The following is a 27,094-nucleotide window of genomic DNA, read 5'->3' as shown; positions in this document are numbered from 1 at the left end:
TGTAATTTAACATAATTATGTGCTATCGTAATTATAGGCAGGTCAATATTATTTTTATTAAAACTATTGAGATCTTATTCTGAAATTTTTTCTCATTAACCATTAATCCAACAAAACTATCGTGAATAATTTTGTAATCGCGACTATTTTTTGCTTAAATCTAATTTTAATCTTGCATCAATAGCTTTCTAAAAATAACAGGTAAATGTAAACGGTATTTTACTTTCGTTAATTTGAGAGCACCGGGTTTTGTCACGCTTTTTGAATCGTGGAAGATTACTGTGAAATATTCCGAATTCCTCTCGAGATATCTTTTGTTTACTATGATGATCGTGAATCTTATCATTTCTGATGTAATAAATGAGCGGGCAAGAGAAACAGTGTAATAATTTCAACAAATCTTTACTTTGAAAATGAAATACTAAATACAGCGTAATCAATGACGCCAACCAAATGTATTGTCAACGATAAATGGGACAACCTTTCTCCATTCTTCCCCGTAAGTTTTCTATCAATATTTAGTTTTATTTGATTTATAAAAAGCTTGATGATTTTTAATTTTATATCATTTTATAACTAAACTTCTTAAAGCAAACACATTTTTCGAATTTTTTTTTTTTGTCTTTTCACTGAATTTTGTTTGTAAACTTTTTGCCTTTTCACTGAATCAAATCTTAGCAATTGTTTCCCTAATGTGACTACAAAGTATAGTTAGCTCAAAAACAAAAGAAAGATAACTTGTAACGGAAGGAAGAAATTCAAATTTTATTGAAAACATAGTCGTGAAAATGTTTACGAATAAGTAAAAGAAACATTATTTCTAATTCTTTCACATTTTTCTCATCACAGCACATCAATATTTTGTTGGATAAACCTGTAGATTTTAATACTTCTTGACAACGATGAAGCATTGTGTCAATTAAGTTTTGATGATGGCTATTAAGTTTTTGACGATGCTTATTTTCAAATGTCTTAACAAGTAGGCTAGTAAAGGCTGTTTCAAGTAACTTAAATACTAAAGTAATTGTTTAAACAACTCAAGTACTTAGATAAATTTATATTAAGTAAAATTAAGTAACATTTTGTCAAACTAGACTGATATTTTTCCGAAACAACAAATATTGGAACTGCAGGTCTTTAAAGATATTTTAATGGCATCAAATCAGTAAAACCAAGTTCAAAAATATTATATTTTAGACCAAGAGAAAAGAACTTCCTGTTAAAGCAAATGATATAATCCTGGCCCAAAATTCAGTTTGATAATGAATAGGGTTTTCTCAAATGTATTGGATTCCATCAAAAAAGAAGTCCCTGTATTTGAAGGATCAAATGACTGTACTAGAATGTCTAAAAAGTCGCACTGTGCTTTTAAATCTTTAGCACCATCATCAGCTGAAGCAGAAGAATGCTTCAGTACTGCTGGAATTTTTATTACAAAGTGGAGAGCATCAAATGATAATTTGATTGACACATGTTTTTTGCATTCTAACTTGAAAAGCTTAGTTATGCTTTGTCATGCTTATGTTGTACTATCACACGAAAATGTGTATAGTATTTCACTGTTTGGAAAGTAATTAAAATTGTAAAAGTTACTTAAGTAATTTGAACAAAACTAAACTTAAAATTGAGTTTTTTTTTTTTTTTTCCGAATTACTTGAACACCCTTAATGCTTAGTGTTGATTTTGTCAAATTACAAAGCTCAAAAATTTGCTTACAAAGAATTTTCTCCAGCACTTTATTATTAAACTTTTAGTTCTCATGAAATTTCCTTAGATTTTGTCTTTATATTTTAAATTGAATTTTAGTAAAAAAATTACCTCCAGTAAATTAATTTTAATATGTTTTGCCAGAGAAAACCTTTTTAAAGGGTATGGAGCGGTTGTGTTTTCAATAAAATTTGAATTTTTCTCTTCCGTTACAATTTATCATTCTTTTGAGTTGATTATACTATCTAGTAACGTTAAAGAAACAATTGCTAAAAAAATTTCATTCATTTTCAGTGAAAAAAAAAGAAAAAAAAAAGAAAAAAAAAATGTTACGACGAAAAAGACTCGATAAAATTTTAGCTGTTTATAAACCCAACATCATAATCTCTTTGCCATCTCTTCAGTACTGTTACGGCGTGAGGTATTAAGAGTCTCGTTGTAATTTTACGCAGTCATTCGAAAATGTAGAATGAAGAAATAATTAACAATGATAAAAATACTAAATGCTAAAAATTGTCTTATTACAATTGAACATCAGGTCAAAAAATATAATTAACTCATACTTACATATTTTCGGTGTAAAAATTGTTGATTTTTGAACTTGAAAAATAATTATAAAAAGTTTCAAAATTTTTCATGTTCACGAAAAAATCTTGTTTACTCACTTTTTTTGATGTTGAAAACCGCGTTCATTTTTTAAACAAATAAATAAATAAATAAGTAGTAAACTTGAACGCGAAATTCGGATGTCTTCTACAAAAAGCAGAGATCGCAGTCAATCAAAGATTGCAAAAAGAAAAAAGAGAAAAGAAAAAGAGAAAAGAAAAAAAGAAAAAAAGAAAAAAGAAAATGAAGCTTTATAAGGTTTAAATAATTTATACTAAAAATTTTAACACAAAAAAAAAAAACTCAAAAAAATTCAACGGCACGAAGTGAAGTTCGTGTGTCAGGAGCGCTGTTACTTAAATAAGGTGAGATCGGACCCAATGGTTTAACCCTAAAAAAAAATAAAGAAATTAACTCGTAAAAAAAGTTGAAAAATGCGATCAACTAGCAACTTGGAAATTTTTATGTCAAAACGTGTTAATTCTACTGAATGCAACCTAAAATAATTTAAAACTATATCAACTTTAATAACATAACAGCGTTAACTTTCGAAAACTTAAAATCCTTTATTATCCTTGATTGTGCGTGCATTATCGCACGCACAATCTATCTAAAGATCAATTACAATGTCTAATTAAATCAGATCAACATCCCTTCTTCTAAACAAGTTCTTCTATAATTGTTTCGATAAGATATATATTTTTTTAAGCGGTTCTTTTAAAAGCGTTGATATATTTTTCAAAAAAAAAAAAAATAGAGAAAAACTTTAGCACGACCAAAACTTATTTGGCGTAACTTAACTATGGTGAAGTATCGTGTAAAACGCGAGAGAAAAAAACAACAAATGAACAAACTTCAAAAGCAAACCTCATATTTTCTTGATTTCAAAGCAAGGGAAATTTGCATTTCAACAAAGTCCATTTTTATAGAAACAAGAAAAAACTTTTTTCATAAATTCTGGTGAAACCTGTCAGACGAAGTTATATTTTTGAATGATAAGTTTTTTTTTTTTTTTTTTTTTTTAAGTTTTTCATAGTTTAATTCAGAAAGTAGGCAATCCTTACGTTTACAAGGCTCTTGTGTCGTGAAAATTTTCATTGCAGTTTTCTTTTGAAATATTAAAAACTTTTTTTACATTTTATAATAAACTAATTTTCAACAGAAAAAAAATTATTATAAATAAATTAATCAACGATTGCGTATAACAAAACAACAACAAAAAAAAAACAGAAAAAAAAAAAAAACGTTTTATAGCCTAAAACAGTGACATCTCCTTAAAAAAGGGGGAAAAAAACGGTAGTCAAGTAACGTTTTCGTCGAATATCTTTGAATGTCAGAAAATACTGAGGAAGTGAAGGCAAACGCCAATGAAAAACTTCGCCTACAATGCAACGAGGGAAAAATGGAAATACGAAGACTCACCAAAGTCATCGAGGACTTACAAAACCAACTAACGGTTACTCAGGTAAGAAGATAAGTATGCATACAATCACTGGAAAAACACATAGCTACTTATATAATAAAGACTTCTATTATTTGCAATAGAACCGTCTCTGCTATTCCGATGAAAAACTTTTACGCGTAGTTTCAGCGAGCGAAGTTTTGCAAAATAGTAAAGGCGAAGAATACGTCATAGTTACTAAAAGTTATTTTGAAGATCAAGAAAATGAACGCAAGAAATTCCAGCAAAAAATATGCGAGGCCGCTGAAGATAATTTAAACCGAAGAGAAGCCATTGAAAAGCGACGTCAGGATATAGAAGAGAGGCTGCAGCTGCTTCACAGTAAAGACGCACAAAGTGCAGAGATAGAAGACCAACATAAGCAATTAAAGGAAATGCTACAGGATGTGCGAAAGCTACTGGAAGAAACTGAAGCTGCATTAAAACAAGAAATGTTGGGCATGAAGGCTGAGAAAAAAGAACTTAAAGAAATCTTGCAAGAGAAGATTAACCAGGCAAAATTATATGAAGAAAGTGGAGAGGAAATAAAAAATAAAATAAACGATAAAAACAAAGAGATTGAGGATTTAAAAGAAAATCTGTTGGAGAACGCGCGCCTTGTTGACTTGAAGCAAAACGCAATAAATGCTTCGATCAACGAGTCAAATACTTTGAGGCAAAGATTGAAAGACATAGAAATGGAAATAGAAGCAAAGCAACGGGAGATCCGAGAACACAAAGATTGGCTGGAGCAGCTTAAGGTGCGAGAGATTGCAACCTACAAGGAAAAAGACGAGCACCTAGCGAAACAACAAAAGAAAATCGAAGAAAGAATTTTAAAACTAGCAGAACAAAAAGAAATCAATTCTAAGTTAGACAAGGAGCTGAAGAATCTTAGAAGAAGATCTTTAAACCAATGGAAATAATTTTTCATTTTGAAAACTAAAAGCAAAATTGTTAAAATAAAAAAAGATAAGAATTAACATCAAAATCTTTTACCTGGATGAAGTTATGTTGTAGTATCCGTTTTCTAACAAAGAGTTTTCCAGTATGGACTTTAAAAAAAATATATATATTAATAAAAAGGGGATAGGATGAAGTAAAAAAATAAAAAGAAAAAATAAGCAATCAATAGAATAACTAAACAGCACGTGAACCTGCAGGTCTTCGTAAGTCACGTTATCATACATTTTCTCACTAGAAGGTTCTAAAGAAATAAACTATCTCGTTTTTATATGATTAAATCATTTACTAAAAGGCATAAATTGTTAATTCGAAATATATTTTTAACCTACGTAGTGAAGAGAAGTCTGGGAAAAAATTGTCGACATGTTCCTTCGAACCTTCCATTAACTAAAAAAAAAAAAAATTTTCATTAAATTTTAAAGTTAAATAATAAGCATCAAATAAGAATTTTAAAAACTTTGGAAAGATTTACAAAAACCTTTTTTAATTCATTTTTTAAATTAGCAGCAGAGCTTGGCGCAGTGAACAACGATCTTTTATATTGATCGATAATTCGGCGATTCGGGTCAAATTTTAAAGAAGGGGGGAGCTGAAATAGAACGGAAAAACTCAATAACCAATAAAAACAACACCAAACAAAGTTTTTTTTACAAACAAAAAACGCTAATAAAAACTTTTTTTAAAAACAAAATAAAGAACCAAGATTTAATACAATAATACTTGACATAATGTAATAACATTTAACAAAATATTTAGTATAATGATTTAATAAGCAAAAAAAAAAAAATACTTGAGATATAAAAAGTATTTTATGAAGCTGAGAGAGTATCATAAGAATCGGATCATTAATCTCGCGAACCTTCCGTGGAGATATACTTAAAGTAGTTTGAGCAGAAGCTATAATTAATATATATATATATATATATATATATATATATATATATATATATATATATATATATATATATATATATATATAAAGCATTTAAGAAATTTCTGTAAATAAATTTTTGAAATGCTTTTTTTTTCAAAAACAAAAAGTAAGCGAAATTTTTTTTGGAAGATAATTGAACGGTGAATTAAAAAATAAATTTGAAAACGGAAAAATTACTTGGACGAAACTTTTGAGATGTTTTTTCATTTACAGACTTTATGTTATCCAAATAGGAACTATAAGAAAAAATAGGAACTATAAGAAAAAATGCCTGAGGTTTTACCCACAAACCATACTGTGCAACAATACAACTGAGTATTTAGGAACCAAAAAAGAGAATATTAAAAAGTAACAACTTTTATTGTAATTAAACTTACCAGCTATTTGTTCTCTTAATAAGATCTGATGCAGCAGTAGTGTTAAAAACTTGTGAGACACTTGTTGAACCACGCCTGCTACTGCTTATTGATAAATGCTCTAGTGGTAATAATTTAGATTTTTGCAAGGAGGTGCTTTGTTTTAAAAAAGCATCCTCATCCATGCTCTCCCAAGATCCAGAGCTTGATGTTTGTTCAGTTTTTTGGAAATTTTTTATTAGCAATGGTCTTGATCCTAATGTTTGCTTGTTAAGTAAATTTGTTTCATTCAAAGAAGTATTAACACTTTCTACAACTTTATCAGAAAAAATCTCATTGTAAACTTGCCGATGATTTTTAAAATGATCTGTTTGCTTTTGAACACGTTTTCTCTCTTTTTCAAATTTTTTAACAATATTAGAGTTTTGATTCCTCAGTTTTTCAATATGTTGAATTAATAAATCTGGAATCATTGAGGCGACCTGAAAACATTATTAACAAAGTATTTATTTATAATATTTAGGGTTAAATATTTATTCATTAATATTTATTTTTAAAATATTAGGAATAAGATAAACACCTTTCAAAAGTCAGAATAAGTTTTCTTAAAAAAAAAAAACATGAAAAAACTTTTCTTAAAACATGAAAAACAGAAGAATTTTTCTTAAAAAAAAACATATTGCCTCTAGAATGTCAGGTCTTTCTTCAGCAGGAACTGTCAAGCACCTAAAAATGAATAAAACATTTTGCAGCTACAGATTGTCAAAAAACAAGTTTTTGCATCAAAATTTGTGCAAATAAACAAACCAGGAGTTTTGTTAAAATATCTTGCGTTTACAGTTTCAAAAAAGTAGAATGAAATTTTTATTTGCGCATGTACACCAATTCATTTTAATGTCTTGTGATGTCATGTTATGAAAGTATGCATAAATTTTCATGAACTTTGTTACCTCTGAATTACAAGAGACACCATAGCAGAGTAAATGCCATCTTTAAGAGGTTCATATTGGCCTTCCACTATCTAATAAATAAATAATAAATTTAAAATGCTATCACTTTATTTTGTACAATAAAAGTTTAAAAAAAAATTTTTTTTAGGAAATAAATGTGTACATGGAATAAAACTCAAATCAAGTTTTGTTGAAGTTGTTTTTAAAGAAAAAAATAAAAAATAAAAAAATCTTAATAAAAAAACTTTTTATCAGTATTATCTTTATTAATTTTTTTGGTAAATTTTGGCTGAATTTATTATTACATAATAAATTCTTTTTTCTTACAATTTTTTTTTTTTTGAATTGAGTCATAACTCAGTAAAAAAGTAAGGTGGATTGCTAAGGTAACGGCTGTCAATTGATGCTATCATATGCCTTTTTGTTCTTACTAAAATATAAAATCAATCTATCTTAATTTAAGCAATTGGTCTCAAATATCCTCTTGTTTCTTGCAATAACTGATCAGATTTAAAATTTTTATTGGAAAGATGACTTTTTACAAAGTAATTCACTAACAATAAATGAAAAGTTGAAGTTGGACTCAGCACAAAGCACATTATCTGATTTTATGAAGATCACTTCTTTAAATAAGCTACAAAGTTCTCTTTTTCATCCTCTTAATCTTTTCCCTTGCTTATAAAGCACCATACTAATCATGATTAGTTAAATAGATTAGAAATGAATCACAGTTAGTTAAATGAATTAAAAATGAACTAAAATTAATTAAACAAATTAAGGATGAGCCACAATTAACTGAACTAAATATAAACCATAATTAGCTAAATATCTTAAAAATGTATCATAGTTAAAGGAATTAAAGATGAACTAAAAATAATTAAATGAATTAAGGATGAGCCACAATTAATTAACTGAACTAAATATAAATCATAATTAGCTAAATAGTATAAAAATGAATCACAGTTAGTTAAATGAATTAAAGCTAATAATTAATTATATTAGTTAAAGATGAACCAAAATTAAACAAATTAAAGATGAATCAAATTAAATTTAAGATGAATCACAATTTCATTCTGAACTTGGTTCTTTTATTGTAAATCACTTAGAAAAGCTGTGGAATTTGCTAATTGTTAGATTAAGAATTTTTGTGGAATTAATTACAGAGTGCTGGTAATAGCAAACTAGAAAATTATATCAAATCATTCTTTATATCCAAAATTACACGAATTTCATGTACTTTTTTAGAAACAAGCCTATATAATATTTTGCTGCTTTGACAAATGATTCAGTATGAAAATAAGTGAAATTTTGTCATTGCAATCAAAGCTTGCAGGGTTTTTTGTTTAACTTTATGTGTTAAAATAAATACAGATTTTCAACAAAAAAAAGTTATGCATAGCTGGGAAAAAAAAAAAAAAAAAAAAAGGTTTAGCAAATGGAACCAGAACTAGAAATTGCTATAAAGATCATTACTACCTTTTTGAAGTTTATGTCATACACTTAAACCATTTTATTTCAATTTTATGATGTTACTTTAATTATCACTTGTTTTGCTTTGAAAAAAAACACATGAGACATTAAAAGACATGGGACATTAAAAGCAAGTGACAAACAAATTGCATTTCATGTTGCTAGTTACATAATATTTCATATTCACGGTCACATAATATTTTAAATCACTTGTCAAAAAACCAATCAGATTACCTATCACAAAGCCAATCAAATTACCTGTCACAAAGCCAATCAAATTGCCTGTCACAAAGCCAATCAGATTACCTGTCACAAAGCCAATTAGATTACTTGTCACAAAGCCAATCAGATTACCTGTCACAAAGCTAATCAGATTACCTGTCACAAAGTCGATCAGACTGCCTGTCAAAAAGCCAATCAGACTGTCACAAAGCCAATCAGATTACCTGTCACAAAGCCAATCAGAATGTCACAAAGCCAATCAGACTGTCACAAAGCCAATCAGACTGTCACAAAGCCAATCAGACTGTCACAAAGCCAATCAGACTGTCACAAAGCCAATTAAAAATTCTTCAATTTAAAAATTTAGAGATGAGATTAACTTAATCAATGTTGTGAAATAAATATAACAGATCTTTTTGTTTATACTCATATGGTTAGTATATACTTACATGGTGAGTATATACTCATCTATATTTATACTTCTTAATATATGCTCTTAATAATACATATTTTTATACTGCATTCAAAATTATTTCATATGGAATTTTTTTTTCTTTTAAAAAAACTTACTACAAGAAACACTATCCCACCAGCCACTAATAATTTGATAAATTAATCCAATAGCTCTGCTTACAAATAGCTCTGCATGATACAACATTAGTAATATTTATTTTTCATTGAAAAAGGAAAACATTAATTACAAGACCTTCATTCTGATTTTAACCCTACCATGCTTTTGATATAAGAACAAGTTTATAATACAAGAAACGTTTTACCTTTGTTGCCATTGACAACATGTTATTGGAAAAAAATGGAGGCTCAAGCATGGCCATTTGATAAAGAATACACCCAATTCCCCAGATATCAGCTTTTTCACCATAAGGAAGACCTTTTAAAATCTCAGGACTAAAACAAAAACAACAGCATTTTCAATTTTAAGACTTCACTGATTTAATGCAAAACTTGAAAAACCAGATTTTCAAAAACATAAAATTTTTAACAAGAATAAAAGAATAAATATGAAGAGATATTTTACCAAGAGTATACAATTGTTCCAACCATAGAGGTTAGTTTACTTGCATCTGTATTCTTTTGTCTTGCTAATCCAAAGTCAGCTAAAACAAAATATTCTTGCTCTATTAGAGTTCAAGATCAAACACTTTTGTTTTACATCTTATTTATATCATATTTATATCATATTTATATAACATTTAAAAGTAAATGCTACTTTACAAAAAAAAACTCACTTATGGTGACATGGTCATCTTCACCAAGCATTATATTGTTTGGAGTTAAATCTCGATGAACAATAAACTTCTCTTTGTGAATATAACGTAATGCCAACACCATCTTTCAAATATAAGATATAAATAGCTACAAAAAAACCACTATCAAGCACCACTTAAAGCTAAATACTGAAAGTCTAAACTTAAGAAAAACTAAATTTATTTTCTTTATAAGAACTTACTTGAACAAAAATGTTCCACAGGCGTTCTTCAGAAAATCTTTGCCCTTTTTCCTTTAATGAATTGAAATGCTCTCCAAGCGGAGCACCATCAATAAGATCCATTATGATATACAACTTTTCACCTGATAAGTAAAATAATTTGAAATAATTTTCAAAATGTTTACAAAGTTTTTTAAACAGTTTTTTAAAGAAAACTTCTTTGAGAAAAAAACAAAACCTTCTAAGAATGCTTTATGGTACTTCACAATATTTGGGTGATTTAACTAAAAATAGAATAAACAACAGTAACCTAATAATGATTTTTACAATGATTTCTATTCAAAAACAGTTTTATACCTGCTTAAAACTTTAAAAACTGCTTTATACCTGCTTCTTCACAAGCAAACATTTATTCTGAAAAAATTCAATTTACCTGCTTCTTCACAAATGAACATTCATTTATAAGACTGTCAATGTTCTCACTTCGCTCTTTTCCTTTACCAAATTCAGGATGACGAACTGAAATCTAATTTTTTAATAAGATTGAAAAATAATTTTAAAAAAAAATTGATTGAACTTATTTAAGATTTTTTAGTATCAAATTATTTACTTTTTTGTAAAAGTTTGTTTGAAATGTTTTTACTGATTTACTGATTATTTTTACTATTATCATTATCATTATTATTATTATCATTATTATTGTTACTTTTATTATTTTTATTATTATTTATATATTATAAACAGTGCTCTTATTGACATTACAAAAAATTTTCTTCAACTCTTGAAAGACTGGAGAATGCAAATTTCATGAAACCTTTTATTAAAAACTTTTTTTATACCTGTTTCATAGCTAAATATGACTGGCCACCTTTCCTTTTCACCTGAGTAAAATAAGAAAAATAATATGTCATGTAATATCTAATATAAAGAACAATATATAAAATTATTGTTAAAGTATTGTGCTTACAAATTTATCTAATTATCTTTTTAAGTTTCAATAACCTTATATACACTTCCGAAAGCTCCAGTACCAAGGTGCTCATACACAGCATATGATTGTATATAAGAGCTAGGTGCTTTGTTCAGATTTGTTGTTTGTATTCTCTCTCGGATCTCTTGATATTCTAATGGCTTAAAATAAAATTTGTTTAATATCATTTATTTTTTTTTCATTTTAATAAAAACCAGCACAAAAATGAATTGGAAATGTAAATTTAAAAATATATTTCTAAAATGTAAATTTAAAAATATATATTTTAAAAGTATGAGAAGAAAAAAATTTTTTTCGGCAGTGTTACTTTAATATAAATAAAGAGAAAAAAGAGGATTTTAAAGAATATAAATTTTTCTTCCCTTATGAAATTAAGAACTTTTGTTTTGTTATTTTGTTATAATTTTTAAAAATTATTAAAATTATGACTTCTAATATCTGTAATTTAGTTCTTACAGTAAGTTGGTTAACATAAGAGACCAGCCCATTATATGAATTTAAATCTCGCTGGTAATGGCCTACATCAATAAACTTTTCAAACAGTCCAGCAGGAAACATCCTTAAATTAATAAATCAATAAATATAGCTAATATGTAAAATATAAACATAAAATAATAAATAAATACATTAAATAAACAGATGAAATAAATGAAGCAAATTTTAATTGACAATAATAAAAAAAGCTACATGGTAATTTAAAAGTTGAAGAAGCATGAAAATAATTATCAAATCAAAGTTATCATTATGTTGATTATTAGCTTGATTTTAATGTATTAAATGACATGAACATGAAAATAAATGAAATGAGATTATGTAAGAAAAACAACATTTTTTTTTTATAGTTTAGAAATTTTTTGCAATATTGCAGAAAAAAACAATGTTTTCAAAGAAAAATTATCACAGTAATTAGTTCCTTTCCAAAATTTACAAACAATAAAAAAAAAAATGTTGATTTTTTTCTTAAGTTAAACAAGAAAAAAAAACAACACCTTTTAAATAGCTGTCTATTTCTTTCCATACTAAACAAAAACCTTAAAAAGAATATTTTTTACAAGTATTTTTTTGCAGCTTAAATAAAATTGATAACCACTATATAAATTAAAATCTTGGTCAAAATTTCTATTTCTATTTTATCACTACATTTTTTTATAAAATTAGATATAACTTTTGAAATAATCATAAAAATTAAGTAAAAACTTACCTAAGAGTGCGGAAAGCATTTTTCTACGAAAGAAACAAACAAATATATTTCTTGAAGAATAAAATGCATTTACAAATTAAACAAAAAAAAACAAAAAAACTTTTTTACCTGCAACTGCTCCTCTCCGGAACTTATCGTACCATTATGATCACTAAGACAAGAGTTCGTCATGCCATTATGATCACTAGGACGAGGAAATATCAGCATCATAATAATGTAAATTCCATTTGCCTAGAAAATAAACAAAGTAAAGGTATATATTTTTCTTTTGACAACATTTATGTAACTTATTTTAGAATTTAAAATACCACAAGACACTACTCCCCATTATCAATTTTTTTTATCTTAAACAAATATAAAAAAATTATAACACATTATTTCTTTTAGTACTTCCAGTTTCTTTACAAGGTTTTTTTTTTAATAAACTTTCAAATGACTTTTCTGTATTCTCTCTAAAAACATTTTTATAAGGTTCACAAAAAATTTTTTTTATTTTAATAACAATAAATTTTTGCATCCGCATAGCATCTAAAAAACTCTAATAAAAATCTCTTCAAACCTGTACAACACATCTTGCATTTGTGTCATTTAATACCAGTTCAGTTAAAGCAGCACAAACAGCTAAAACAAGTAAAAGTATATGATTATTAATCATTTTATAGTTATTTATCAGGGTCAAAAATGTTTAAAGTAAAAGTAAACAGAAGATAAAAAAAAATAATCGTCTGTTGTTATAAATACTTTTACCTGCTTGTAGTGAGTGCTTCTGTTCGATTGTAACATCAGCGTTAACCTTTTAAGTAAAGTTAGAATACAAAAACATTAAATACAAGCACACTTGGCTCACTTTTAAAAACACCAAAAAATTTAACATGTTAAATATAATTTCAGTGGTTCCCAACCTTTTCTCCTTCATTAAACGAATTGTAAAACTTTTACTCTATGAATCACAACTTTGAGCTGAATTTTGGACCTTTGGGATGTAAATGTTGTTCGTAAATTTTTTTAATGTTTTGTTTTGTACTGAATAATGTATATAAGATTAAGCTCCATGTCAAACTTATTTCTGTATTTTTTTTTTTTTAGCTTAATTGCTAAAAAAAGAAAAACTCTAAATTTACAGTATGGACAAAACAAACATAGTTCAATCCAGGAATAATTGTTGAAAACAGACATTTGTTGTAATAGATAATGAAGCAAAATTATTTCATAACTCTATCAGTTCTTCTTGAATGTCTTCTAGAGTCAATTCTTAGGAGCAGGTAAATGGATTTCTCACTACATCCTCACAAAAAGCATTCAAATTTGTAAACTTTGAAGATCAATTATTAAATTTTCTAAACGGATGATAATTTCTTTTGAAACATTTTCATTCAGCTTTTTCTCAACATTTTCAAGTCCTTCAACATTCAAAGGTTTTTGATTTTCATTTTAATTTTTGTGCTGTTCAAACTTCTTAGTAACTTCTTTTAATATTTCTCAAGTTACAAGATGAATTTATAAAGATGACCCATTATCTACATACCGGTGTAAAAATCAATCCATTTTAAAAGTTGACTTCCTATTTTTAAATGGAAAGATTAGTTTTATAAAAAATATATAAGTTGAGGTGTATTTCCACAGAATATTTTCATCTTCTTACATTCTTAAGGATTTTTTTTGGATAGATTCTAAAAATTCTCAACTTGTATGCCAATAATATGGACTAACTTATGTTTTAAATTTTTCATATTCAATTTCATATTCAAAACGCTCCACCAATTTTACTCAGATCAAAATATAATTATATCCTTTTCTAAGCACAAAAAATCTAAAATTTTCTCAGCAGGTGAACTCAAAGCTGTTAAAAACAGCTTGTTGTGTTTAATATTTTTAGAAATGTCCAGTATTAGGTGTAGATGAATCTATATAATTTACCATTTTGAAATTATCATACAGTGTTCCGCTAATGATGGAAAGTTAATATACCAATCCTTACCTATGTATAAAGCAAAGTAAAAAAAGTTTTTGCAGAACAGTTTCTTTTTATGTAGTTTTCAATCCAAATTAATAACATCAATTAAAATTTTTTTTATCTCCCATAACATTTTTGCAGAACAGTTTCTTTTTATGTAGTTTTCAATCCAAATTAATAACATCAATTAAGATTTTTTTTATCTCCCATAACATTTTGTTGTTTTAGTTGAATGAGGCACAAAAAAAATTCTTTACACTCACAAAAAAAAAAAATAATAACTTTTTTAAACATAGAGCAGAACAACTTCTTCTTCTTCTTCTTTTTTTTTTTTATTGTAAAACATTTAAATAAAAATTATTTTAAAAAGATATAAGAAACAACATTTCTAAGACATACTTACTAAAATATTAATAAAAAAAATTATGTAACAAACAAGTTATAATTTTATAAAAAATCATAACTTATTTGGTACAGGATTTTTTTAAAAACATTAAAATTTAAGAATAGTAAAAAAAACACCCATGTATTGAATAAAAAATATATTCGAACATCTTAAACTTTTTCAAAATGTAAAAGTTTAATATATATATATGTATATATATATATATATATATATATATATATATATATATATATATATATATATATATGGGAACCACTCTATTATACTTCTGTTCAGACATAAGAGAAAAAAAAAATTACAGTAGACCCAACAGATAGAGAGTCTTCTTCTTGTGAAAAAGGATCTCTAGAAAAAAAACAAAAAAGCATAACTGCTTAATTAAAAGTAAAATTAAAATTTTTTTTAAAAAAAAAACTTTTTTTTTTTGTTCCGTAAGGATTTTCTACTTCAGAATTCCCTTTCTTCTGCAATTGTTCACTTCCCTTTCTTCTGCAATTGTATTTTGTAAACAACTTACTGGAGTAAAGCAATCAGCATAGGAATTCCACCGAGAAGTCGAATCTCATTGCTAATATCACTATCTTCAGATAACTGAACAAGAATCCACACCTTTTTAAAATACCAATATAATATTACAAGAAACAGTAAACTATAATTTTTGCAAAACTATAAAAATTTCAAGTATCTCTTTGAACACTATAAAAGCAAACATATCCTTGTAAAAAAGATTTTAACTATGTGAATTTTATATTACCACATTCCATAGCAGCTTTAAAGAGTCACATCTCAACAGGCTAAAATGGAATTTTCCAAAAAATAACTTAAAATAAATTAAATAAAACTAAATAATATTAAATCATAAAAAGCAAATCATTGCGATACCTGAGAAGTATAGGAATTCCATTGAATACTTTTATTTGCTCACGTGTGTTTTGTTCTGAACATAACTGACGAACTAAATTAACAGCCAATCTAAAACAAAAATCTCTTTTGACACATATAAGACAAAACACTTGGAAAAAAAGACTTAACTAGTTAACTTTGATTTTTTTCTTCAGGCCAGAAGCTTAAATTCAATTCTATTTGAAATGGAACAATTAGTGATATCATTATATACCAGAAACAATAATTTATAAATTTAAAGACAGGAAGAAATCAAATCTCTAATAATGTTACTACTACTAATAATAAAAAACTAATAATTTGATAATAAAAACCTCTACTATCAGTATTGAAAAGTTATTAACTTCTTGTATGTTAAATAACATTAAGCAAGGAAAGTAAAAAAAAAAAACAATTCTGTAAAAAACTTTGAATCTTTGATTCTTAAGATCCATGAATCTTATTGCTTTGTGAGATTATAAAACGTTTTCCACTCTATAAAAAAGTTTTCAGAAGAAAAACAAGTTTGAAGAATGACAACCTCATGAAAAAAGCTCTTAAAATTTAGAGAAGTACAAAAAAGGGCATACTGCTTTGATAATTCATCGTATTCTCCTATAATTTGTATAAGAACTTCCACACAGTTCATGCCACTTATGGCTTCTCTAGCATCTTCACTAAATAATAATTATTGCTAATGTAAAAGATTTTAAAATTAGTAAGAAATTAGTAATAAGAAATTCAAAATAAAAAAATATGAATGAAGATGTTAAAATTTAACAATAAGAAATTTAGAATTTAATTATTACTAATTAATAAAAATTAATAAAAAATCAATTAATAAAAACTTTTAAAAGTATTAAAAAAAACTCTGATTAAATAAAATTCACTTTTGGTAGTTAGAATAATGCTAACCACTATAAAAAAATATTGTAAAAAAATATATATCAGCATCATTTCTACAAATGTACCTTTTAGTGAGAGCAAGAAGAACATAAATAGACAGGTGGAGAACAGAAACATCTGTGGAAGAGAGAAGCAAGACCAAGCTCTAAAAATAAACAATCATTTCATCATCAAATACTGTTTTTGTTTTTTTTAAACAAAATTCTTTTAAAAAGCTTTTTTTATTTTTAAAACTGTTTGTAAAAAAGGTTTTTTATTTATAAACTGTTTACAATTGCACTAAAATCAATCAGCAACAACAGAAATTTTGGAATAAATTTTTTTTTTTTTTTTCACATAACTCTAAGGAAAAAAGATTTGTGTTTGATTAATAAAAACCACAAGTTGTCACAACCCTGCCATAACAAAAGCAAGAAAAATCTTTAACAAGTAATTAAGTAGAATGAATGAACATTTCAACACACTTAATTATGTCAATTAAAAAACAATAAAAAATCCACATAATTTGTATTTGATAATTTTCAGCATAATTAAACTTAAATATATCCTCAGCATAATAACAAGTATTTGTGGAGGGCTAAAGAAAATACAAATTAAATAGATTTGTAAATTTTATTAGAAAAAGTCAGTTTATTTAAACTAAAAATATTTTTTTGCCAATGGAGATCAATATTTTGAGTAAATTATTATTCATTGAAACAATAATGTGTGTTATTATAAAAAGAGATACTAAAGATTCCATCACTGGATTAATATCTGAGCAATGCTCAGCCATTCAGGGCTCTTATTTTGAATCATCTATTTGTAAATGTGGAGATATTTTGAATGGAGCAACATTAGTATCAGAAAATCAAGCACTGAAATGTCTTGGAACAAACACTATTAAAAATGCAACTGGTAAAAAAGATTTTATCTTTGATCTTTGCTGCTCTCATCAACACAATTTCTTCTAATACATTAAATTATAAAAAAATAACAAAGAAAAAACGTTGAACATGCTAATATTTTAGCATGTTCAGCGTTTTTTCTTTGTTATTTTTTACTAAAATTTTATGCATTACTCTGATCTAAAAATAAGTTTTCTAACCAAATCTAAAATGCTGACAATTCTTTTTTTAGGCTGTAAAACTTTTGCATACAATCAAGATTTCAGCAGTTGCTTTGAAGCTGACATAAAAAGAGCAGAGGTTTGGGAGTATAGCAATTCTACATTCAGAGGTTTATGGGATGAAACATGGAGTTCAACTATAAAATCAATGCTATTCAATGATAATGATAACATTGAGGTAACTTTTTTATTTTTTTTGGTTTTGTAGGTGATCCTCATTTCTTTTAGATAAACATTTTTATAAATTGTGAATTCTAATAAATTATAATAAATTATAATAACTTGTGCTTATAAATTGTGAATAACTTAAAAATAAATTCTAAGTTTTGTAAATTGAGATTGTCTATTAATATAAAAATTTCATAATGTTTTTTGTGTTTAAGTTGAATTTACTAAAGGAAAAAAAAAAAAGTTAACAAGCATACAAAAATAAACATTTAAAAGACTGTGAAAATTAATTTATGGAATGTCTGAATATTTTTTAAAAATAACTCACGGACTGCCCATAAAAGTTTAAAGAAAATTTGAATAAGAAAAAAAAGACTGGTTAATAAGAGACAGCATCTGCTTATGAACAACAATTTCTTTTTTGTGCCCACTAAAGAAGCTAGTGTCAATCTCACTAAGATTATTTTGTGAGAAATTAAATTATCAAAACATAATATTTTTTACAAATAATTTGATTTACTATTTGCAACTATAAAATAATAAAACCTTATTCTTAAATCTTTGGTAAATAATGTAATTATCTAGATAAATACAACCAATGCTGTATGGGATGGTTTATTATTTAAAGTATGGTACACTTGTAACTCAATTAACTCTGAAAACTGCATTCTTATAAAAATCCCAGGAGAAAGGAGTTGTAAGTACTTTTACAAAATATTAAAACTCTCCGAAATAATTGTATCATATTTTATTTTAACTGTTTTCATTTCTATTTGAACTTTTTTAAGATTCAAAAGCCATAAGCAATACAAAATTTGTATAAAACTTATTTAAAAATTCATAAAAATTTTTTTTAAAATCTTTTACTAAAATATGTATAATTTTCCTTGCAGATCCGCTAGCACAAAACTATGGTAATAACATTTTAAGATCAAATTTGTCTATACAATTAGAAGATAAATCTAAAGACATACCAATAATGACTATAAATTTAACTGATATCGACACAAAACTAGCAATAGAAACACCTCTTTTACCAACATTCATTCCAACAGAGGTGTACGAAAATCCCACAACGAAAAGTGACCAAATCAATAATTCAACAGAAAGAATCCAGACAACAACACAAAAAATCACCATTGAAAGAGAATATCAAAATAACATAGAAAACTGCAGTATACATAATGTTATCAATGATGCGCAATGCAAGTGCAAAGTTGGGACATTCATTTTACCTCAAAACTCATCAACTGCAATATGTTTAGGACAAGAAGAGTTACATTTGGTATTAGGTATAAAACTGATACTTTTGTATGAAACAATTTTAGGATTTATTTTTCTTATTTGGCTTTTTTCTTATTTTAAAGAGTGGTTATATTAAAACCTTGTTTTTATGTTTTTACATCTGACAAATATTTTTATTATCTATTTACATACTTAATACTTTATTTATATATTTTGTATATGTTTTATATGTTAATCTAAGGTTATAATTTTAGGATGTGAAGAGCATCAAACCAGCAGTATCTTAAAACCTTCATGCCTAGTTAACAACACAGTGAAAATCTTAGACGTATACATATGGGATCATCAAGCAAATGGAGGATTCTGGGAAGAAAAATGGAGCAATTTGCTGACTTCTAGATTATTAATCAATAAAGAAAATGAAATAATGGTAAAAAATGTTATATCAAATTTTTACTTTAGTTTTAAAACATAAAAATAAAATGTAAAATGACAAAATTCACAATAAAAAAATTCTTTTTCAGGTTAACATTACTGATGTATTATGGGAAGGGTTAATAATCAAAATTCTGTATCAGTGCTCAGACAACAACAGCATTTATTGCATTACAACAAAATATAATGGGACAAGATCGTGTAAGCTAATCTTAACTAGATTATGTTTATAATTGAAATTCAGCATGATTTATGTTTTTTTATTTTAAACTTAAACTTTAAATTTTTTATGGATATCTAATTAATTATTGATATTTTAAACTCATGTAATGTTATAAATTTTCTCTTTTTATACAAAATAAATCAGCTTTCTGCTATTATTAAACATTCTATTTTTAGATCCACTGGTAAATTTGTTTAAGAATGAACTTTCTTCGCAAAACAATTTTTCTGAAATTAGTGCAAGCAGAACACAGAATACAAGAATAATATTAATAACATGCACCCTTGTATTTATTTTAGTTATTGTAATTGGATCCTTTTTAGCTAGGTATAATCTTTAATCTCATAAAACTTTGTTTATTGGTAAATGAATTGTAATCTATTAGACTGGAAAACTAACTTTGTTGTTGTTAATATTGTTTTTCTAAAATGTTTTTTTTAAATATCTAACAGAAGAAGAATGCTCAAAATTGACTCAGCAAGTGAAGAAGCTACGGTTAGAAACTTTGATATTTAAATCTTACACAGAATGATGATGATGATGATGATGATGATGATGATGATGATGATGATGATGATGATGATGATGATGATGATGATGATGATGATGATGATGATGATGATGATGATGATGATGATGATGATGATGATGATGAGAAAACAAGTAATTTTTAGAAAACATTTAAGAAAACAAGTAATTAAATTTACTTTTTTTTTTTTTTTACCAGGTCAACAGCACATGCTATGAAGCCAACAACTATGAAATACCAATTGATCTTTGTAAAATGAGGATAAAAGACTTAAATAATGAAACAAATTCAAATATTTCAACAATAACACATGAATACTATGCAGAAGAACCAGAGTACAAAGTGCTAGAGCCAGAATATCAAATTCTGGACCAAAATTTGTTAACAAATTCAACAGCTAGTAGCATAGAGTTTAACTTATATAATTATGCCTATGATGCATTCTCAGGTGTACCACGCCATTTGAATTTTTTATCAACAGATAGAGTAAGTGATGAATTTACAGACTCCAATTATTACAGCACAGTAGCAAGCCCAATTCCAAATCACAAGATATCGAACTATGCACAAGTTTACCCGAGAAAATGATTTCATGATTTTTTTAACTTTTTAAAATTAAAAAGATTTTAGGTTGTAAATGCTTGAAATAGAATACAAAAATATGCCACAGGTTTTTGACTGATATGTTCATAAAAAATTTCAATCAAGTGTGAATAACCACATGATATATATATATATATATATATATATATATATATATATATCATATATATATATATATATATATATATATATATATATATATATATATATATATATATATATATATATATATATATATATATATATATATAAACTTGTTTATTCAGAAATCTTTCTTGCATAAATCTGCATAATTACAATTTTGCTGATTTCCTAAATAATATTTTAAAAATATCAAGTCACTACTGCTTTCACCACTAACACTTCCACCACTCTTCTACCACTAGCACTTCCATCACTCCTCCACCACTATTTCATCCACAAACACTACTTTTTTCATTACTAACCATAACTCACTTGAACTATAGATATATACATTCATTCCATAAAATCAATTACATTGCAGCCATGTACATTAATCCCTTATGAACAAAAGTTTAAAATATAGCAATCAGAAGAATAATTTGATAATAAACTATGGAAAAAAATCTCTTTGTTAGCAGACATTGTGTTTGGAAATAAACTTGTATTTTGTTTTATTTCAAACACTTTTATTCAAATTTATTTTATTTGTTTGTACATGAATACACAAGATTTTACTTTAAAAGCGAGTAAAATTTTTACAGTAAAAGCGAGTGTTAAAATTTTTTGTTTTAAATGAACAAGAATTTAAAATAAATAGTAATAAATATGAAAATTTACATACAATTTTAGAATTTACAATAATCAACAAAGAAACAGTAGAAACATTTACTTGATGCATTCCAAGAGATAAAATTTTACTGCTTTGATCTACTGAAAACTTTTGACAGATATCTAAAAGTTTTTTAAATAACAGAACAATAATAGAATAAAAAAGCCATGGAGCTGTAATAAAACCTTGCTTAAAAAAAACTTGTTTTTCTCATTGATTTTGTAATGGAAAATTGCAACACTTACTGAAATTTTTTTTTTAGTCAATATCTTAAACTTACTGATAATTTCTTTAAGGATGTCAGTTGATAAACCTTCACTAAATTGAATGTGTTTTTCACTGTATACCTGCAAATACTATTTAAAAAAATACATTTAAATAAAATGCCATTAAAAGGAAAAAAAAAAAAACTTTTTTCACTAAAATAACAGAGCACAGAGTACAGAGTATAGTACAGAGTAAAAAAAAAAAGTACAGAGTAAAAAAAAAAGCAACAGAGAGCGAACAGAATATGTTCTAAAAGCATTTTTCAGATAAAAACTTTCGTAAATTTTGTTTATTAATTAGAACTAATGGCTGAAGCTAGCTTGAGCCAAAAAGTTTGAATTTTTTTTGGGGAAATTGCAGAGTTTATACCTTAATCTTCTTGCTTAAAAACAAAAATTTTTTTTTCTTTTCATTTATATAAATGAAGTTACTAAAAGAATTTTTCATTCTATAAAATCTTATAATTCTTTTAGTAATTCTGATTATTTACAGAAAAAAAAAGGAGTTTACAAAAAGAAAGGAAAAAAATAAATTCTTTTCCAACTTATTTATTGAGAAAGCTGCAATTTCAAGTTCTGCAATTTCTACCAAAAAGTTGGATCTTTTCAGCTCAAGCCAGCAGGGGGCATGTTAAGCTTTCAGGTTATGAAAAAGACAAAATACTTAGACACTTGTTTCAAAAATAAATGTACTTATTAGTGAGGTGACCAAACTTTTTACAATCAAGAGACAAAAAAGTTCAAAAAAAAAGTTAAATCATAAATAGAAAAAATAATTTATCCCAACAATAATACCCTCTATACAGGTAATGAAAATTGTACCACACCAATAAACATAAATACCTCATTTATTACTACTAAACCATTGTTTTCATCAAACTCACTCTAAAAGTCATAAATTAAAATTAGCAAAACTGAAAACTCAAGCAATAACTATCAAAATAAATGTTTTATTCATTTTTGTTGTTAGGTAAATAACTTAAAGTTAAATTACCTGAAAATAATTGTCTCTCAGTAAGATTCTAAGACATTGGAAAAGACGAAATATATTTTCAGGAGGGGCTTCTTGCTTCCAAATGCTAAACAGAGTAAAATTGGTAAGCACTTCTAAAGTAATCTAGTTAAAATATTTTTTATAGAAAATAACTTTTTACCTGTTCAATAAACAAACTTTAACCAGTCCTCTGAATACCTAAACATATTTAAGCCAATATGGTGAATGAAGAAAATTTAAAAAATATTAATTTTTAACATTAAGCAATGAACTAATTGAGCTTAAATTATGTTCCAAAGAATTCTTTAAAAATGTAACAATACCTGCCGAAATCTGTCAGCATCTTTTGATGGAGTAAAAGAGCGAATAGACTTGAATTTCAACCTGAGAATAATAACTTTAAATGACCGCTGGCACAACTATAGTTAATTTTTAAGAATTCCTTATCAGTATCATTAAAAATAAGAAGGGGTTAAGAGCCAGTCTGTTCTTCAAATTTTCCTAATAAGTTATTTTTATGTCTGCATTAGGAAATTAATCTATTCTTTTTATTCAGTTTCTTTGTTCATATATTATGATTTTGCCCTTTTTATTGAGAAATAACTTGCAACTTCTTGTGATTGGGTTGAATAAAGCACTTTATAAATTTTCACTTAACTATAGGTATAAGGTTCACTTCTTTGGCTCTTACATAGCTCTATTGGTAGCTTGGTATTGTTCTTTGAAAGATTTTATTGACATTTTTTTGTTTATTTGACAATAGCCTAGTATAAGATGTTTTTTGATAAGCACACTGATGTAAAGGACAGTTTATATCATCAAATGCAGTTCATGTTTTTTTATTTTTAATTGCAATTTAAAGTAAAATTTATGATAGCTTTCATGTTTGACTTACAGTTTATTTGGACATTGTTTTCTGTTGAATATATTGTGGGGAAATGGAAAATAATAGTCAACTAGATTTAAAAACCTATGTTTGTTCTAACACATTTACCAAATAGATTTTGTTTGAATGTATTAGATTTGTTCATTTTCAGAAGCAAAAAAAGGTATAAAAATAATTTCAAAAAATCAACATCATACCAAAACTGTTTTAGCAACTTTGCTTCGTTATCAAAATGAACTTTGGACAATGAACTATTCACAATCTCACCCTTAAAATAAATACAAACATGAAAATCATCTCTATATGACGTTTAAACTTCCTTATATAACTTTATGCAAGCAATTTATCAAATATTATAAATAGGTAATTTAATTATTTGACATTAATCAAACAATATAACAAGATAACTTAATAAAAAGATGTATGTAAATATTGCGCATGCTATAAAGAAATTATTCATTGGAAATTATTCAAAAAAATTTATGTTCTTTTTTAAAAACTTAATTCAAATTTTAAGACAGTATGACAATAAAATTTATAGAAAAAATTATATGTAAATCAAAATAAAATTTAAAATAATTGAGAAATACCTTGTTATATTTTTTTATTGGAACATTAAACAATTCAATTAAGTTGTCAAGAAACCTTGCATCAGAAGATCTAAAATATGAAAAATAAAAAAAAAAAAAAACTTAAAAATTCGATTTTCAAAAAGTTATGTAAATACTTATATATTCAAGTGCCCAAGTAATATGGTATCAGAATGTAATAAAGCTTATAACAGGAACAGAAGCATTATTTTATTATATAGTAGTATATATTATATAAGCATTATTTTATTGTATAGTAGAAACAGATGCAGGTGTTTAGCTGGAATTAGAATCTCAGCAAGGCAGGTAAAATAGAAGGTTTTTTTAGGATGAACTGCATTATGTGTATTTTATTTTTTTATTGTCAAATTTCAAAATTTAATAATGAAAAATACATGTCATAAATTATAATTTAGCTGCTTTTCCACTAATAATTTGTCTCAAAATAGTTCCAAATTCAGCTTGCTTTAGCCACTGATTCAGCTTCTGTATTATGAATGTTTTATTTCAAAAGATTGAAAATTTTAAAATTCAAAATTTGTTAAAACATCTTTCAGTTCATTCTTTTCATTAAGCAGTTTACTCACATTTTATTAAAATTTTGTATATCTAGAACTGAGAAGAAAAGTAAAAAATGGGTCCAATTTCTATTTTTGTTAAAAACAAAGCTAAAATTATATGCTTTAAATAAATAAAAAAGCATTTTTATAATTTTTCTATTAAGTTTAAACTCAATTTTTTTCTTCCGTATAAATCAATTAATTCCCCTAAAATCCTGTTACAAATCTGCAGAAGCAGAACCAGTTGTGAAAAGTATACATTTTTGAAGCAGAACAGACATCTGCTACATCTCTTATATAACATACTTTAACTTTAAATTCCCAATATATATATATATATATATATATATATATATATATATATATATATATATATATATATATATATATATATATATATATATATATATATATATATATAATTCTACTTTTATTATGTGATTTTTTTAATGCTTCTCTTTTGTCTTTTCTTCATCTTACTTAGGTCATTACATTTTATTAGTGAATTACTATTTGCAATGACCTTTTTTTTGTAACACTCTTACTAGCAATATGTGTATATATATATATATATATATATATATATATATATATATATATATATATATATATATATATATATATATATATATATAACAATCAGTAATACACACTACCTCACCTTTCAATTGATTTTTTACTTCTTTTGGTCATATCCAGGGGCATTCTGAGTTAAAACAAGCATTTGATGTTTCATTCTTACATTTTATAGCAAACTAACTTTATTCGCCTAAAAATCATTTTTTTGAATAGTTAATGAACTTATTTATACATATACAAAAATCGCTAAACCTCATTCTTTTTTATTATTATTATTACTTTTAAAAAAATATTAAATGATGCTTTGGAGAAATTCTTTTGAGCTAACTCTTTAGATTATAAAGCTGCGATTACTCTAAAATTCCACCATTTCGGAAAGTTATTTACCAATTATTAAAAATTAGCGTAAAGGTGAGTTTCCACTAAAAGATTTTTAAATATATTCTGTTTTTAAAACAAAACAAAAGTTTTTGTCTTTCCCTTTTTCGGACTGTTAAGATTTCTTAGCCCAGGGTATTTATAATTGTCATTACTTCTCCTAGAGCCCAAAATCCAGACCGGGCGAACTAACATAGAAAAGAGGCGCGTTAAAAAAAAGTTATATACTAATTTGAAAAATTTATGATATTTATAATTTTACTAAATTAAGGTCTTCATTTGAAAACCAATCAATTTCTGTTTTCTTCATTACCGTCTTTATTTGAAAACCAATCAATTTTTGTTGGAATAATTTGGTACTTTACAGTATGAGGCCAAATATAAATTATTTTTGGGGAAAAAGGTAGGACCAAAAAATTCTACTCCACTTAAAGACTAACAAGATACTAGTTTTAGCCGTTCAATATGGTAGGTTGGGCGAATTTGGTTACCAAAAATTATCCAGACTTATGTAAACCTTTTTTTCCACGTGATACGCAGTTGTATCTAATAAAAAAAACAATAAAAAAAAAAAATCGTTTTTTATTTGATGAACGTCAACTTCAAGTCTGTGAAGATTTTTTTGCCTTTTTATGGAAGTGCTAATAAATGCATGGTTTATAGATACTTGAAACGCCTTAAAGAAATATTTAAATATTTAACCATAAACTAAATGAATTATCAGTGATGGCAGGCAATTAATATAGCAACTACTATTTCTACTATAATATAAATACTACAAATTACTATAAATGCTACTATACTACTATACTATAAACTACTATAAATAATCATAAAAAATTGTAGTCAATTGATCATGTGGTAGCGCTCAAATTAGCGCCATATCCTTACTGGATTATAAAAATGCAAAATCTCTAAATTAGGAAATCAGATCCATCAGCCATTTTTATTTATGTTGAATAAACATTCTTTTTCTTGTTTAACTATATTGCTGATAATATTATGATTATCTACTTCTAATGTCTTTTTGTTTGCACTTTTTAAGTTACAATGCCGAAAAATAAATGAATATTCTGCTGAAAAAAGACTACTTCGTGTGATATCTTATAAACAGCATTTTTAAAAAAACACGTCGAAATTTATTTAATAAAACAAGAGTCTGTGTTAGATGAATGCATTGTGATTGCAAAATTCAGCTACCAGTATTATTTTTATTTTTAACACCAGAGTTTTGAAAACTATTGGGAATCAGCAGATTTTCTTTTGTTCCACACCAAATATCAGAAGCATTAAGGATT

General features: G+C 25.8%; 3 protein-coding genes across 8 annotated transcripts; 2 read left to right on the top strand and 1 right to left on the bottom strand.

Moving 5' to 3' along the window:
- Nucleotides 1–369: 369 nt before the first annotated feature.
- On the top strand, nucleotides 370–20,817 carry LOC145190727 (uncharacterized). Of its 3 annotated transcripts, none has more exons than XM_090090138.1 (9): nucleotides 370–499; nucleotides 17,559–17,725; nucleotides 18,301–18,412; nucleotides 18,609–19,007; nucleotides 19,215–19,390; nucleotides 19,485–19,596; nucleotides 19,795–19,945; nucleotides 20,071–20,113; nucleotides 20,346–20,817. In XM_090090138.1, the coding sequence occupies exons 1-9, from the start codon at nucleotides 472–474 to the stop codon at nucleotides 20,733–20,735; spliced, it is 1,578 nt and encodes a 525-aa protein (XP_089946264.1). In that variant the 5' UTR covers nucleotides 370–471; the 3' UTR covers nucleotides 20,736–20,817. The 3 variants fall into 3 exon arrangements, with proteins under 3 accessions (XP_089946264.1, XP_089946265.1, XP_079923740.2); XM_090090139.1 differs by lacking the exon at nucleotides 370–499 and adding an exon at nucleotides 8,964–9,104; XM_080067614.2 differs by lacking the exon at nucleotides 370–499 and adding an exon at nucleotides 17,020–17,336.
- LOC145190669 (serine/threonine-protein kinase Nek10-like) lies at nucleotides 2,150–25,786 on the bottom strand. 4 transcript variants are annotated; one of them, XM_090090136.1, is made up of 39 exons: nucleotides 25,501–25,786; nucleotides 24,280–24,349; nucleotides 23,887–23,957; nucleotides 23,127–23,187; nucleotides 22,964–23,001; nucleotides 22,804–22,888; nucleotides 22,653–22,694; nucleotides 21,824–21,899; nucleotides 21,604–21,665; nucleotides 16,505–16,584; nucleotides 16,124–16,210; nucleotides 15,534–15,623; nucleotides 15,406–15,445; nucleotides 15,169–15,260; nucleotides 14,951–14,996; nucleotides 13,039–13,084; nucleotides 12,851–12,912; nucleotides 12,400–12,522; nucleotides 12,292–12,314; nucleotides 12,080–12,121; nucleotides 11,547–11,649; nucleotides 11,102–11,230; nucleotides 10,939–10,980; nucleotides 10,533–10,625; nucleotides 10,338–10,383; nucleotides 10,121–10,242; nucleotides 9,900–10,002; nucleotides 9,689–9,767; nucleotides 9,429–9,558; nucleotides 6,961–7,031; nucleotides 6,694–6,736; nucleotides 6,032–6,492; nucleotides 5,832–5,890; nucleotides 5,511–5,617; nucleotides 5,199–5,309; nucleotides 5,050–5,107; nucleotides 4,912–4,961; nucleotides 4,754–4,809; nucleotides 2,150–2,704 (listed from the first exon to the last, which is right to left on the bottom strand). In XM_090090136.1, the coding sequence occupies exons 1-39, from the start codon at nucleotides 25,542–25,544 to the stop codon at nucleotides 2,617–2,619; spliced, it is 3,231 nt and encodes a 1,076-aa protein (XP_089946262.1). In that variant the 5' UTR covers nucleotides 25,545–25,786; the 3' UTR covers nucleotides 2,150–2,616. The 4 variants fall into 4 exon arrangements, 2 of the variants coding, with proteins under 2 accessions (XP_089946262.1, XP_089946263.1); XR_016453261.1 differs by having other exon boundaries at nucleotides 2,559–2,704; nucleotides 5,046–5,107; XR_016453262.1 differs by lacking the exons at nucleotides 2,150–2,704; nucleotides 4,754–4,809; nucleotides 4,912–4,961; nucleotides 5,050–5,107; nucleotides 5,199–5,309 and having other exon boundaries at nucleotides 11,102–11,223.
- LOC145190737 (uncharacterized) lies at nucleotides 3,541–5,238 on the top strand. Its single transcript, XM_080067622.2, has 2 exons — nucleotides 3,541–3,778; nucleotides 3,859–5,238. Exons 1-2 carry the CDS (start codon nucleotides 3,644–3,646, stop codon nucleotides 4,678–4,680), a joined length of 957 nt encoding a protein of 318 aa, XP_079923748.2. The 5' UTR covers nucleotides 3,541–3,643; the 3' UTR covers nucleotides 4,681–5,238.
- Nucleotides 25,787–27,094: the final 1,308 nt, after the last annotated feature.

This window comes from Hydra viridissima, unplaced genomic scaffold, assembly GCF_058129835.1.
Source record: "Hydra viridissima isolate aposymbiotic clone 2 unplaced genomic scaffold, HvirCarnegie_v1 scaffold_6, whole genome shotgun sequence".
NCBI classification, from domain to species: Eukaryota; Metazoa; Cnidaria; class Hydrozoa; order Anthoathecata; family Hydridae; genus Hydra; species Hydra viridissima.
This window is presented reverse-complemented; position numbering and strand designations above follow the sequence as displayed.